Here is a 16,328-nt window from a genome sequence, read left to right as displayed (position 1 = left end):
GCATCACATGCCTCTACTAATCCTAATGCTAAAGAATGCCCAAAAATGAGCATACATTCTTCATCATAGAGTAGTGTTCAATAAAATTGCATAACCTAATTTTTTAGGTTGTTTGTCCTTATGCTGACAGCTAATCTTTTAGAATTAGCTAAACGAACATAAGTAATAACAATACACATATGAAACTATTAATTGCAGCAAAAATTACTTTTATGCCTTATGGGTAAATACACAATGAAATAAGTACCTTTCTCCAATAAAACATCATGTTACTATTGGTTCATATAATAACAAAAATTCTATGAAAGTAGTGATTTTTTTTATCATTACTTTGCTCAAACTAGAATGACAGGCAGTTATATTAAAGGAGGTGGCAAAGGAACTAAGCAAACCCTTAGCCATAATTATGAGAGCATCCCTGGACTCGGGGGAAGTCCTCACGGACTGGAGATGTGCAAATGTATCCACAATTCACAAAGGGGGGATCGAAGAGTGACACAAGTAATTACAGACCAGTTAGTTTAACTTCTGTTCCGGGTAAAATAATGCAGTCACAGGTTAAAGATGCATTGCAGGATCATTTAGACAAGACTGCAGCAATAATTCAGACACAGCATGGGTTTGTTAAGGGAAAGTCTTGTCTGGCAAATTTTACTGGATGCTATGATGTGGTTACAATGTAACTGAATGCAAAAAATACTTTTGATATCATATACTTGGATTTCAGGAAAGCTTTTGACTTAAGTCACCATGTCAAGATATAAAATAACAATGGTATCAAATGTAAAAAAGATAAATCAATAAAGAAATACCTTGAGTACTGTATTCAGGTCTGGAGGCCTCATTTCAAGAAGGATGTAGAGCTGCTGGAATGAGTACAGAGAAGGGCAACAAGATTAGTGAATGGAACAAAGGGTTGCTCTTATGAAGAAAGGCTTAAATTTTGCAAATTACAGTGTAATTTGCAAAATTACAAACTATGGAAGATTACTGTACAAATTGGAGTAGAATGGTATTAAGTGCAAGTTGCTACAATGAATAAAAGGGTGGTTGAGTGTGAGAAGACAGAGTGGTAAACAATGGATGCTGCTCTTCATGAAATAATGTTATTAGTGGAGTCCCACATGGTTTGATGTTGGACCCACTTATTTTCTGTATTCATACCTATTAAGAAATATTGTTCAAGGATTAGGCCTAAATGGTTGTCAAATGAACTAATGAGACTCGTAACAGAGAAGAAAAATGCATGGGATGCATATAAATTATCAAGCGACTCAGAAGCCTATGGCACATATAAGTTAATCTGTAATCAGGTCACAAAGGAGGTTAGGCAGGCGAAGGCAGATTACGAGAAATCCTTGGCAAAAGATGCTAAGAAAAACAGCAAGGATTTCTTTACTTATATAAACTCTAAAAGGAAGGGGATGAATCTGATTGGTCCACTTGACATCGATGGTTCGACTGTTGATGATCCTGCTCAGATAGCAAACAAACTGAATGAGTATTTTGCATCTACATTCACACGTGAGGAATTATTAAGGTTTGAAAATGGCAGAAGGTTATCAAATTGTAGCAGGATACTTAATGATTTTGTAATAACTGAGAGCAAAGTGGAAGAGAAACTGTTGAAGTTAAATGTAAGAAAAGCACCTGGGGTGGATGGGATCTATCCAGTTATATTAAAGGAGTCGGCAAAGCAACTAAGCAAACCCTTAGCCATAAGTATGAGAGCATCCTTGGACTCAGGGGAGGTTCCCACGGACTGGAGATGTGCAAATGTATCCCCAATTCACAAAGGGGGAACGAAGGGTGACACGAGTAATTACAGACCAGTTAGTTTAACTTCTGTTCCGGGTAAAATAATGGAGTCACTGGTTAAAGATGCATTGCAGGATGATCTAGACAAGACTGCAGCAATAATTCAGACACGGGTTTGTTAAGGGAAAGACTTGTCTGACAAATTTGATAGGATATTACGATGTGGTTACAAAGGAACTGGATGCAAAAAATAATTTTGATATCATGTATTTGGATTTCAGGAAAGCTTTTGACACTGTTGCGCATGGAAGACTATTGTACAAATTGGAGCAGAATGGTATTAAGGGTAAGTTGCTACAATGGATAAAATGATGGTTAAGTAGGAGAAGACAGAGGGTTGCAATCAATGGGTGCTGCTCTTCTTGGACTAATGTTATTAGTGGAGTCTCACAGGGTTCGGTGTTGGGTCCACTGTTTTGTATATTTATCAATGATACTGATGAAGGTTGTTTTGTTATTTTTTGGTTTTTAGGAGCATTAGCAACTAAGGCCATATTGCTCCGGGATATGCGGTGGTCATTCCCTGACCTTTCCGCATCCTCCGTATTTGGTGGTGACGGGCTCGAACCCCGGTCTAATCCAGAAGTGTGTGCTACGCACTGCTGCTTCTTCCCACCTGGCTACGGAGGCGCCATTGATGAAGGTATATCAGGCTTAGTGTCGAAGTTTGCAGATGATACAAAGGTTGGCAGGGTTGTTGTTGTTGTTTTTTGGTTTTTAGGAGCATTAGCAACTAAGGCCATATTGCTCCGGGATATGCGGTGGTCATTCCCTGACCTTTCCGCATCCTCCGTATTTGGTGGTGACGGGCTCGAACCCCGGTCTAATCCAGAAGCGTGTGCTACGCACTGCTGCTCCTTCCCACCTGGCTACGGTGGCCCCTGGCAGGGTTGTTAATGACAGCAATGGCAGTGTGCTACTGCAACAGGATCTAGATAATTTGGGCAGATGGGCTAAGAAGTAAACCCAGAGAAACGTACCAACTGTGTGGTACTACACTTAAGGTGGTAGAAAATGAAAAAGACCTGGGAGTAATTGTGCAGGCAGATATGAAGTTTTCTGAGCAATGCAGACAGGCTGCCAGGGCAGGTCATGGGGTTTTGTCAATGATATATACGAATTTTGCTAGCAGGGAGAAGGAGGTGATTGTCCCTCTGTATAAGGCAATGGTCAGGCCATGCCTTGAGTACTGCATACAGGTCTGGAGGCCTCATTTTAGGAAGGATGTAGATTTGCTTAAGCATGTACAGAGAAGGGCAACAAGTTTGGTGAGGGGAATGAAGGGATCATCTTACCAAGAGAGGCTTAAGTTCTGCAAACTGCAGTGGCTGGAGACTAGGCACCTGTGTGGTGATCTGATTGAGGTGTATAAGGCCTTGAATGGATTGAGCATGCTGAATTCTGATGGGATCCTTCCACTTGTTCAGATTACAAACCTAAGGGGACATAAATTCAAATGAAGAAAAGACAGATGTAGAATAGATGTGTGGAAATTTGCCTTTAGCCAGCGGGTGGTTAATTGCTGGAACAAACTTCCATCTGTCGTTGTGGAAGTTGATAGGTTAAATAAATTTAAGGAGGAACCGGACAGGCATTTGGAGGGATTGGTTTGATTTTTTTTTTTTTTTTGGCTGATGCTACATAAGCTTATACACTTGCTTTCTTGCATCACATGCCACTACTACTAGGTTCTGAATGTACTCCTGTGAAATCTCATGGCACCAAACATGGATTAAAGTTTCCTGCAGCTCTTTAAGTGTTTTTAGTTTCTTTTGCATTACTGAAACACCCATTTTTTTCCAACAATTTTTAATTGGATTGAGGCCTGGACTGTTCCTAGGCCATGTTATTGTGTGAATTGATTTATCCTTCAACCATTTTTGCACCCATGGACAGTAAAGATAGTGAATAAATTAAAATAAATTTAAACTTTTGCTGATTTTATGAAGCAGTACTTATCGTTTTGGCTCTATGACATGGAGCAGAGTCATACTGAAAAATGCAATTGGCAACATCTTCATAGGATCTCTAACAGTGGGAAGATTTTGTCTCAAAAATGTCCTTGTACACCTCAGCATCTACTGTACCCTTCACAAATTCAAGATGAACAACTCCTCTATGTGAAATACAGCTCTATATCATTTGAGATACAGAATGTTTCACTGTGGAGATGATATGGTCAGGATGAAATTCTTCTTCGTCTAACAGTCGGCTGGCTATCTGAACCATGCAAGTTCAATTTTGGTTCATCAGAGAAAATAACACATTTCCACTGAACCTCAGATCAACGAGCATTCTCTTTTGTCCATTTTAGATACAGGGCTTTCATTTATTGTGTCAAAAGTGACTTTTTTTTCTTGGGCAACATGCTACTAATCCTAATGAGAAAAAAATATCTATGTACTGAGCAGTACTTGCCTTTACTGCTGTATCCTCCTCCTCCTCCCATGATGTTTTGAGATCTGTCGATGAGGATCTTCTGTTTTGGACATGTAGATGGACCAGAAATCTGTCCTGCATTGCAGAAAATATTCATGAACATCCACTTCCTTTCTTTCTGTTTAGACTGCCAGTTTCTGATAATTTATGTAATAAAAGTGCTACTGTTGATTGATTACAGTGACTCCTTTTAGCTATTTCATGTATAGAATGTCTCCCTCTGCATTCAACACAGCAGCAACACAACACCTTTTCCTACATGGTGTTAATTGCAAAAACTTAGCCATTGCAACAGTACAGAATACTGGGCTTGTAGCTTATGAACTGTATTTATACTGCCATTAGGATGATGCAATGATGTATGGCATGTGACATCATCTAAGAGATGTTTGCTAGAGATGGTTGCTATTACAAAACATGATATATTGCCAAATTTCACAGAAATTTGGTGAATTTTGCAAGCAATGCAATTTTTTGAGCAGTACTGCTAGAACTACATTGCCATTTTTAACAGACAGGTAGATCTAGCAGGGTGATATGGAGAGAGAGAGAGAGGGGGGGGGAGGGAAGGCTATCTTTTAAACAAAATAAATATCTTATTATAAATGCATAAATATTCACTATATATATTTTACATGTTATTTTGTCATAAAAAAGAAATGTACACAATAAAAAAAATCATAATCAACAATTTTAATAGCATATTCTTACATCAGCAAGTTTCAATCCAAGTTCTTTAATTCCTTTGACATCATTTATTTTAACCCCATCTATGAATTCCTGAGTCAAAACTCTCTGTAAGAGAAATTTTGTAAAAAAAAAAAAAAAAAAAAAGCACACATATAATATTATTATTAAATCTGAAATGCCATAGTTTACTATTACTGTTGGAATTTGTCTTTGTGACACAACAGTTCATATCCTATTTATATGTCAAAATGCAACACAGGTAAAAATTAGCTCTTTTTCATGTAAAGCTATAGAACAGGGGTCACCAATTAGTTTTCATCGCAGTCCATATTATAAAAAAATATTTTATTGCATTTGAAATGTTTGAAATTAAAATAAAATTAATAAATCATCTAATAAATAAAATATTAGATGATATTTGTATTTATTTAGGTAATTACTATAGATACAATGCTAAAATTTTTGTACATAATGAGAAAAATGGCATTTTTTTTCTAAAAAAAATTTTTGTAAAATCTGGAACAAACCTTTGAAGCAAATTTTGCAGATGATTGTTTGTTGGCCAAGATCGAAACTTATTAGCCATATGGTGGTGCAAGGAAGCCCGAGGCTTATGCTGCACTAGCCAAAAAAAACAAAAAAAAAAAATTCCTATGTTACCCTGAGAGAGAGAGATTCAGAAATAGAAGGGAATCACCAAGAAAGCAAGAAAGAGAAGAATGATGCTGAAAATGAAGAATGAGAAGAAAGAATCCAAGCCCATACTCACCAGATGTGAGCCCCTGTACAGTGCAGCTTTATTACTTTTAAACCATTTTGCTGCCTCATTAATCCATTCCCCATTTGGTTCAAGTGAAAATGGACATATGAGGAGTTGTGTTAATTTTCCTATTTTTTTAAATCTGCAACCTTTCACCAAATTAGATTTTCTAGAAAATTATTGTATTCACTTTTATCTAATTGTATATTAAGTTCTTCCATCAATACTTCATGGAAAGTGCAGTGCTTTATCATTTAAATCAGAGGAAAATATGTCAAGTTTCTTACGAAATGATTGTACAACTGACAGCAATTCAGAAATAATAGAAAAATTTGCTATAAAGAATTTTGTTAAACAGAAATCTGACTGTATATTTAAATGAATGAATTTAGGTTCATTTACCTTCCGGTCCTCCAAAAAAAAAGTTTTTGCAGTCCGAAAGTGGACCGCAGTCTGTTAATTGGACCCTTGTTATAGAATAAACATTCAGCTAAAGTCATATGTAGCACTAGTAATCTCACCCAGTTGTCCAACTTCAGTGGCTGGTTGTTTTGGAGATTTTTGATGCATCAACTACTTTTGTCATAGGGTACAATTTCATATAGTCTTTATTGTATGTTATGTCTGTATTTGTGTATGTTCACAAGTTATTTGATCTGTATGTTGTACAGGTTGTAAAATCCTTAGTTCTTTTGGGAGTGGGGAGGAGAGCTAACTATAACTTTGATTGAAGAGATCCTTTAAGAATACTCCAATCTCCAATGAGATTCAAACTTAAGAAGAGAGACAAGAGGAGAAAGCTCTTGATCTGAATATCAACAGTGACTCCTCATGCATTAAGGATCTCCATATAAAGGAATCACTTAGTGGCAGTAACATAATATTTTGATGAAATGAAGAGATTTTCTTTCATAAAGGTGGCTACAATGGTCTTAGATAGTTGGTAAATATTTTCAGTGGGACCAAGGTGATGATTTTTGACTGCAAATTCTAAGTGGGAAGCATTCAGGGAAGTAATTATAGAAGCTACTAAGCATTTCATACCAAAGGAGATACTGTTCAAGATTTAGCCTTAAATGGATGGCAGCTGAACTGATGAGACTAGTGGCAGAGAGGAAAAATGTATGGATCACTATAAATTATCACACAAGAGCACACAGTCATCTACAGCAAGTACCCACTAGTCTGCAATCAAGTTACTAAACTGGTTAGGCAAGCTAAGGCATATTATGATAAGTCTTTGGCTAAGAATGCAAAGAAAAGTAGCAGAGAATTCTTTGCTTATGTTAACACTAGGACAAGGGATGAATCACATTGGCCTAATACATATGAATTTCACAACTACTGATGATCCTGTTCAGGTTGCTAATAAAAAAAAATATATATTTTGAATCCACATATATGTGTGAAGATGTTTTTCAGGGTCGGAACGCCAGAAGTAAACCAAGTTATAGCTGTGAGCTAAATGACTTTGTGATAACAGAGAGGGAAGTGGAGAGAAAATTCTTGAAATCAAAACTAAACAAAGAACCTGGGTCTGATGGGATCTATCCAATTCCACTAAAAGAAGTAGCTAAAGAGGACAAAATTACGAGAGCTTCCTCAGATTCATGGAAGGTTCCTAGAGATTGGAAAAGTGCAAACATCTCTCCTATTCACACAGAGTGCAAAGTGAATAATTATAGATCTCTAGGCTTAACCTCTGTTTCAAGGAAAATAATGGAGTCTATGGTTAAAAAAGTATTGCAGGATCATCTTGACAGGAATGGAGTTATACGGAAATCATAACTTGGATTTGTTAAGGGGAGATCTTCACTGACTAATATGATTAGATACTATGACACAATAACAAAGAAACTGGATGCAAAAAGTAATTTTGCATTATTTAAAGGAGATTTCAGTAATTCTACACGAAAGACTGCTGTATATAGTAGAGCAGCATAGCATTAGGGGCAAATTACTGCTACAGATAAAGGGATGGTTGAGTGGTAGAAGACACAGAGGGTGGTTAAAAATGGAAACTGTTCTTCTTGGACTAATATTATTAGTGGTGTCCTTCAGGGTTTGGTGTTGAGCCCATTACTGTTTTTAATATTTATTAAAGATATTGATGAAGGTAGATCAAGCTTACTGTCTTAAGTCTGTAGATGATACATATGTTGGCAACATGATGTCAAGAATCAAGGTGTACTGCTCCAGCGAGATCTCGAGAAATTAGGCAGGTGGGCTGAGAAGTGGTAATTAAGATTTCACATTGATAAATGCAAGGTATTGTATATGGCCAGCAGTAATCCCAGAATATCATACCAGTTGTGCATATTATTCTGGGATTACTGACATGAAGTTTTTCTGAGCAATATAGACATGCTGTTAGGGCAGCTCAAGGGGTTTAGTCAATGATATACAGGTATTTTGCCGACAGGGATGTGATTATGCGATGTGAAAATTCATTTAATACATGAAGCCTCACATCTGTCAAAGAAAACTACATACATATTATAACTGTATTTATATGCAATTTTTTAACATTACACTGCACTAGAAATTTAATTTCACTGACAGCATAAACACTTTATATTAAAATTGATACATAGGATTATTTCCTTTACAGTATTGCTTTTAAACATTAGCTTGTGTGTGTGTGTGTGTGTGTGTGTGTGTGTGTGTGTGTGTGTGTGTGTGTGTGTGAGAGAGAGAGAGAGAGATCTGAACTTAGTGTTTCTTTTCTTGCATACCTGAATATTCTCTCATATATACAGCAAAAATTTTTATACAGCAATTTGAAAATGATGCACTGCCAATTGACAAAAATTTGTGCTATCTCAGCATTTATAAGATTTTTCGATAGGAACTTGTGCACCATGCCTAACATGCAGAAATAAAGTATTTCCTCACTGAAAAAAAAAAATTGAAAAATTTCCTGTTTTCAACTCTCCAAAGCCCTCGCAATAGTAATGCTTATGAGTAAATCAGAATCTTTTTTCTGGTTTAGTATGCTATGATAATCAACCACCAAAATGGAAGTTTAAGATTTCAAAACTGTTGGTATAATATAATAATCATAATATACAGATGTAAGGTAGGTTATACTGAACAGCTACGTTCAGAGTTTCAAATGTTGATGGCATAATATTTAAAACAAAAAAAAAAATTGCTTTATTTAAGCTAGAAGAAAGGAAATAAACAGACTTCCTTGCAGAAGTGACAATAACATATCTAGAATTATATGCTAACCTGGCGAGTCAGTGCTAACTCACCAGCAATCAGTTGTTTTATTTTTGAATTTAGTAACCCTGAAAAGTGCTCATATAGCACATTTCTTATAACTTCTAACTTCTTTAAATAGACTTGAAAAGGTTGCGTATTGTTTTGTTCTTCCATTGCTGTATTTTTTTCTGTTTCACTACTGGGAAACACATTTCTGAAACAATGTGCCTGTACAATCAGCACAATTCAGAGGAAGATTATGGTTCTACGACAAAAGGTGAAAAAATGCATTTAGCACATATGGAACCACTCTCGTTATGAAATGTTAATCTATTTTAAATGCATAAAGATCTGGAGGCTAACTTCATTGGAAAGGCACAGAGCTTTTTGAAAGGGTCCACAAACACAGGCAATTCATCTTGTAAAAACAACAAAAGAGTGTCCACATGAGGAATGACTATTAAGATGTGTGTTACAGTGCTTGGAAACTGATATCCCAATTGAGATCTGATTGAAGAGGGGGTGCAAAGGAAAGTAAAGGCAAATCAAATAGTAAGGTCTTTAATGTTGAAATTTAGAAACTAGATGTGGTATAAAAGTGTAACACTCCAGAACCATGTGACAAATAAAATCAAACTGATTTGTATGATTTCCTTTCAGGAGGCTCTGCAGTGATGTAAGCCCCAGACCCCCACCTTGATATGCCCCTGGATTATATGTCACTTTTCTGCCAACTGGGCATGGCTTACTCAAGGCTAAATTATTTGGCCTTGCATAGCTGATGATCCATACTGCACCTATGGTGCAAATGAGAACTGGACCCATGTGTTGTATGACTTCCTGAATTACAACTTGAGAAATGTTCCCATTATAGAGATTGCATCACCTCTGCCAAGAAATAATGAGCATATAATTATAAAAGAAAAGAACTACTATAAGTTTTTGCAGCATGCCAGGCAGCAAATAACAATGCAACAGTAACAGTTTCTTCAACAGACTTCAGCAGATTAAATATGTGGGACCTATCCCACATGTGCTCCTGCCCCATATAGACAAACCAAGACTGTCAGAATGTTTCTCATCCAATGTGGATGTTTATGCGGACAGCATACTGCTAATGAAAGTACTCTTTTTTTTTTTTTTTTTTTTGGTAGTTGTTGGCGCATAGGCTTCTGTGGCCATAATGCACCTCCCAAGGTTTTTGCAGTACTTTGATCCAAGCCCGAGGTGGGAATCGAACCCGCGACCTGTGGGTTGCCAGGCAGGCACTTTACCCACCCGGCTAGCCCGGTCGGCGAAAGTACTCTGGATGAAGCTCAGACTGAATGCAAAAATTTACATTATGTGTAGGTTGCAAGTTAGTATATATCAGATTAAATGTAACTGCCTATGTATTAAGAGTAAGTGTGTATAAATGGGTATGAGTATACCTACGCCGGTTTAAAAAAAATCCTCGTGCACGAGTGTGCATAAATGTTATAAGGGTCTGTAATTGCATATGAGTATATTTGTGTGGGTAAGAGTGGTTTGCATTTGTGAGCGAGTGTATTTGTGAGTTTGTATCTATATGAGCATATGTGTATTAACCCCAGGGGCTCACATCTTGTGAGTATGGGCTTGGCACACCCAGGATCCTGAGCTGGATATCATCATTCTATTCTTTCTTGGTGATTCCCTTCTACTTTTGACTCTCTCTCTCTCTCTCTCTCTCTCTCTCAGGGTAACTCGGGAATTTTATTTTGGCTGGTGCAGCATAAGCCTCAGGCTTCCTTGCACCATATAGCTAATAATAATAATAATAACAATATGTACTGATCAGTATATCTACTGGGTGGTAAATGGGTCCACTTAACCTACAACAAAAAAAAAAAAAGCACTGTCCTATTCAGACTGCTGTATTGAATGGAATAAATGGGTGTGAGATTGGTTGAATGAATGAGAATGTCAAATGTCCTTTTACTGTGTACTCTGAAAATTTTTAAAAAATTCTTTAAAAATCACGGCAAGTGAAATTGTGGTATGAATGGCATGTGTAAGCTATGCAGTGACCGAATAAATGACTGTGTGTGTGTGTAGTAAAGATTAATGGGAGAGGAAAGAGTATGAAAAAGGAATTAATTATGGACAAAGGCTACTGATAGAACGGTCCTAATGAGCATTGTAGTATAACAAGTAAGTAAATAAAGTTGTAGAGATAGGAGAAGTAAGAAAAAAGTGAGAAAGAAGAAAGAAAGGAGAAAAGAAGGGGAAAATAATAATAATAGTAATAATACATATATAAGGAAATAAGTCAATATTATATTACACAAAATATATACATAATTATATTGTCGTATATTGTACAATTCTGGTGTTGTTTTGAAGTGTCAACCACCAGAATTGCCTGACAGGATGACAATACAGTGTCCTCTGTTTCTAACATAAAGTACATGCCATAGCAATACATAATTACTCAAAATATAGCATTGGGGAAAAAAAAAAAAAAGGTGAAATAAAGTATAATTAAATAAAGATAAAAAAATGAAATAAAGTATAACTATCTATATATCCCCTTATAGCTTTAATTATACTTTATTTCATGGTTTTCCCCCCAATGCTATACAGCCACTCCCTGACTTACGTAAGGGTTGCATTCTGTGGAATTCTGCGTAAGTCGGAATTTTATTTAAATCGGAATTTCCCTAAATACTTATGCAGCACTCGCAACTATGCATGCTGAATTTGATTGAAACAAAAATGAAATGTTCGACAAACATGTAAATAAAATTATTTATTCATTTTTCAATTCCTACTATTAGTTCACACTCTCCCTATATATATTTATATATCTTGTTCAAATTTTCAATCGTTAATAAAATACTTTTTATTCATCCACTCAAGTTCAAATACATTTTTTTAAACTTGTAGTGGATGACACTTGATGTTAATACAGTTTTTTTCAAATATTAATTCATTAATTAAATTTAATTAATTAATTTTAGTTTTATATGGGAGAAAAAAAATCTCTTATATAAGATATTTAGCAGGATATAAATTTAGGAATAAAATTGAAATCAACGAGCAGTAGCTCAATCAGTAAAATGCAAGGATTTCAGTATTTTTCACGTGAAGGTGAAGAATGCGAGTTCAATTCTTGCGAAAATCAATAATTTTTTGAAATCAATAATTTTTGAAGTCGAAAGTCGAAAGTTCGTTGTTGACTTAAGTAGGAATTGACTTTAAAAATTTTTTTTTTTTATATTACTTGTTTTTATTTCATATGCAGGAAAAATTAAAAAGTGTACAAAATTTCAAAAATTTCAAAATTATAAAATTACAAAAAGAGAGGAGACAGGTGCAAAGTCAGCAAGTTTTACTTTTCACAATATCGTTGCCAGAATTAATTCTCCATCTGATAAGCACGACGCTGAGGAAGTTGAGGGCTGTGGAGATTTTGAAGGGGGGCTTTTTCCAACACATCATAAAATTTCTCTGCAGCTGCAGAATTGGCACTGGCGACTTCATCACATACTTTAATGTTTTGGAAACCAGCATGATGCTTGAACCTATTAAACCACCCATTGCCTGCCATGAACTTGGCTTGGAGTTTGCCGTACTTATCCTTAATATCTCCATAAATACATCTTGCTTTTGCTTGAATGGCCATTGGACTCAGGGGCACTTGCTTCTGAATCTGATTTTCCATCCATATTATTAACAGCTTTTCCATCTTCGATATACCTGAACGTTGTTTTTTGATCACTGTTGATCTTAACGTGTTCTTTTAAATAGAATTCACTGTTGAAACAGTGAGACCTAATTCCATGCAATGGATGACAAACTTTGTCTGCCTCGTACTTCTTAATCATCTTCATTTCTAAATCAATTTTGTTTCGTTTCCTAGGTCGTTTCGCTTCCTGGGTCTTGGAACAAATTATCAAAAAACAATGTGTTATTGGGTTCACATTATGATATTTTCACGATACCTCCATTTATTCCTATGTAATAAATGGAGGTATCGTGAAAATAAACATAATAAATCCATGATTTTTTTAAGTTTGCACTGCCTGGCAAAAACTCACGTAAAGTCAAATTTCTGTAAGTTGAGTATTACGTAAGCCGGGGGTGTCTGTATTTTGATGTAATTATATATTGCCATGGCATGTACTTTATGTTAGAAACAGAGGACAATATATTATTGTTCTGTCAGGCAATTCTGGTGTTTGACTTGAAAACGACACCAGAATTGTGTGATATATGACAATATAGTTATGTATATATTTTGTGTAATATAATATTGACTTTTTTCCTTATACAGTGTATCCCGCTTTACAATGATCCATATTTATGACACTTTTGTAATTATACCCTATGCTCCATTCCCGAGACACCTAATCTGCTCTAACAAGTCTCTCACATTAGATACCAAGAGCAAAATAAGTAAATTGAGCAATGATGGTGAGATATGTCATAGGCTAAGCTTACCTCGCACTACAGTTATTACTGTTCTTAAAAACAAAGAGAAAATTCTAAGTGAAGTGAGAAGTGCTATACCAGTCAGTACAACAATAATTTGTAAATATGACAATATTATTGCCAATATGGAAAAACTTTTAATGCTGTGGATAGATGATCAAACTAGCCAGCATGTTCCCTTAAGCCAAGCAACCATCCAGAATAAGACCCCAAGTCTCTTTGCTGAAATGAAAGCCAGGAGAGGGGAGGCAGCTAAGAATGCTGCCTCCCCTATCCTGGCCTCCTACTTTTTAGTAAGAAATTTGATGCCAGTAGAGGCTGGTTTAATAGATTTAAGCATAGGAGCAACCTCCATAACAAAGTTCAAGGTGAAGCAGCCGGTGCAGATACAGAAGCTGCAGCTAATTTTCCTGATGAGCTAGCCAAAGTCGTTGATGAAGTAGATTACTCTGAAATGCAGATTTTTAATGTTGATGAAACCAGCCTACTGGAAAAAAATGTCTTCAACATTTATAGCAAAAGGAAGAGAAGTCAATGCAGGGATTTAAAGTAACAAAAGCTAACCCTTTTGTTAGGTTCCAATGCTGCAGGTGATTTTAAATTGAAGCCTATGCTAATTTCCCAAGAGCTCTAAAGAATTATGCAAAATCCAGTCTTCCTGTTTATTAGAAATCAAATTCAAAAGGATGGGTCACTGCATCACTTTTGAAGAGTGGTTTTAAAATTACTTTGTGCTTGCAATTAAGGAATACTGTACAGAAAAAAAAAAATTCCCTTCAAAATTTTACTTCTTTTGGATAACGCACCTGGTCACCTTAACCCAAACGTTCAAGTAATTTTCCTCCCTGCAAATACTACTTCATTGCTTCAACCAATGGGTCAAGGGGTTATTGCTGCATTTAAATCATATTACCTAAGGAGAACATTTGCTAAGGCTGTAGCTGCAATAAACAAGGAATCTGAAAGTACGCCTAGAGAAAATGTAGTAAAAGAATTCTGAAAGGCTTCACGATCCTGGATGGTATGAAGACTATTAGGGATGCATGGGATGAAGTGAAACAGTCAACACTTAAAGGTGTTTGGAAGAAGTTGTGTCCCCAGTTTACTACTGATGATTTTGAAGGATTTGAAAATCATGTTGAGGAGGCTACTACAAATATTGTAGATATGGCAAGGCAGTTGGAGCTAGAAGTGGAGCCTGAAGATGTTACTGAACTGCTTGGGTGACATTCACAATGCCTAAGTAATGAAGATCTCCTAGAACTTGAAAAGCTTAGGAGGAATGAAGAGGATTCTTATCATGAGGCTGTATCGAATCCCATTCCTAAAGAACTAACTTGCAAGAAACTATCAAAAGCATTCAGGCTTTTAGAAGGAGCTATGTCCATTTTTCAAATAGCAGATCCCAATTTTAAAAGAAGTTCCAAAGTAAATCCTGGTATTTAGATCAATATGCCTGTTATGGAGAAATATACAGAGAAAAAAAAAAAGAAGTGCCACAATTCAAACTTCATTGGAGTCTTACTTTCATAAAAGACCAGCATCCTCTCGAATCTCAGATTAGCCTTCAACATCAAGTAAAGTCCTTCTCAAGCATCAACTAGGCCTAAAAAGTCCATCCAAATTGCCTGCAAGAGTGTTTAGCTGCAGATGAAGAAGATCCAGATGATGTAGAATTTGTGCCATCCACTTCAGATTTGCTTCAATAAATTTATACTGTACTCCTAGTAAGTTGTACAAACAAAGTGAATGTATTGAGATCATACAGGAGCAGGTTTTTATCATTTATTTCGTCAAAATAAGGATTTTAAAATGATCAATCCCCTCTAATCATATCTGCAGCCTCCTACTTTTTAAATTTTCCTATCTCTTACTATTACTAATTTTTTCATCCCATTAATGCTGCCAAACAAATTGTTTATATTTTATGTTTGAAGGTCACAAGCCTTTATGTAAATGCAGTGGTGGAGGGACTTTCTTTCACAATTTTGTAAGTTGTTGCATTAATATTTAATTGCAGTGTTAACAGTAAGCGCTATATTTAATTTTTTGCGACTTTTGAGCATCACGTGCATCTGCAAGTGAAAAAAGGTAGCAATCCACTTTACAATGATTTCAGTTTTGACAAAGGCCCGGAACCAAACCTGTCGTAACTGTGGGGTACGCCTATATACGTATTATTACTATTATTAATTTTTTCCTTTTCTCCTTTCTTTCTCACTTTTTACTTACCTCTCCTAACTCCACATCCCTTATTTATTTACTTCTCCTCTCTCTACAACTTTATTTACTTACATTATATATATATCCACAAACCAAAAAAAAAACCCTCCAGTGAGTGTGTGGAAGTATGAGAAGTGAGTGTGTGGTAGGTGTACATGTAGAGGGTGTTGTTCTGACAGGCCCACCCCTCCAAAGTTAGACTGCAGCAGTGGTAACCTAGTCAGAAAACCTTCCCCACTTTGCTGACACCAATGCCGCCAAGAGAGGGACAACAAGATGTCCCTCTCTTGGCAGCATGGTGGGGGATCGGCTGACACTGACTCCAGTTTAGTCTGGCCAGTGTGGGATTTATACTTACTATAGAGTGCTCACAGCATCTTCTCCCCCCCTCCAAAGGGCACCCTAACCTTATGTCTTTATCCCCCCCTGAAACCCAGGCAATGGCCACTCCCCCCCCAACTCCCATCCCAAACCTTTTTTTCTGCTCTTAACAGTCCCTCCGGGAGATAGGCTTCTTTCACAGGGGGTGACTCTCTGTCATTTTAAATTCTGTTTTCCTGGTGGAAGCCTTCCTATCATTCACATTCTTTGACTTCACTTGTACTCACAATCTTATGCTATCTCCCCTGTGCTCCTTTCCAATAAAACTGCTGATTTTTTCTTTTTTTTTATGGGGGTCCTTATCTGGTAAGCTTAGGTGAAGCTGGGGTTCACCTAGCCAGAGAACATAATCCCT

General features: G+C 36.4%; 1 protein-coding gene across 5 annotated transcripts in view; it reads right to left on the bottom strand.

Moving 5' to 3' along the window:
* Adck5 (aarF domain containing kinase 5) overlaps positions 1 to 16,328 on the bottom strand; it is a 322,035-nt gene that overhangs the window by 127,447 nt on the left and 178,260 nt on the right. For all 5 annotated transcript variants that reach the window (XR_016547387.1, XM_090381279.1, XM_090381281.1 and 2 more), the window contains one exon: positions 4,969 to 5,052. Coding sequence is in view for 4 of the 5 variants with exons in the window: in XM_090381279.1 (XP_090237405.1) it covers positions 4,969 to 5,052 (84 nt within the window). In the remaining variant the exon portion in view is untranslated. The remainder of the gene's footprint in view (positions 1 to 4,968; positions 5,053 to 16,328) is intronic.

This window comes from Mastigoproctus giganteus, chromosome 9 (assembly GCF_048544385.1).
Source record: "Mastigoproctus giganteus isolate SK-2022 chromosome 9, ASM4854438v1, whole genome shotgun sequence".
Lineage (NCBI taxonomy): Eukaryota > Metazoa > Arthropoda > Arachnida > Uropygi > Thelyphonidae > Mastigoproctus > Mastigoproctus giganteus.
The sequence above is the reverse complement of the archived record's forward strand: the minus strand, read 5'-3'. Positions and strand labels throughout refer to the sequence as shown.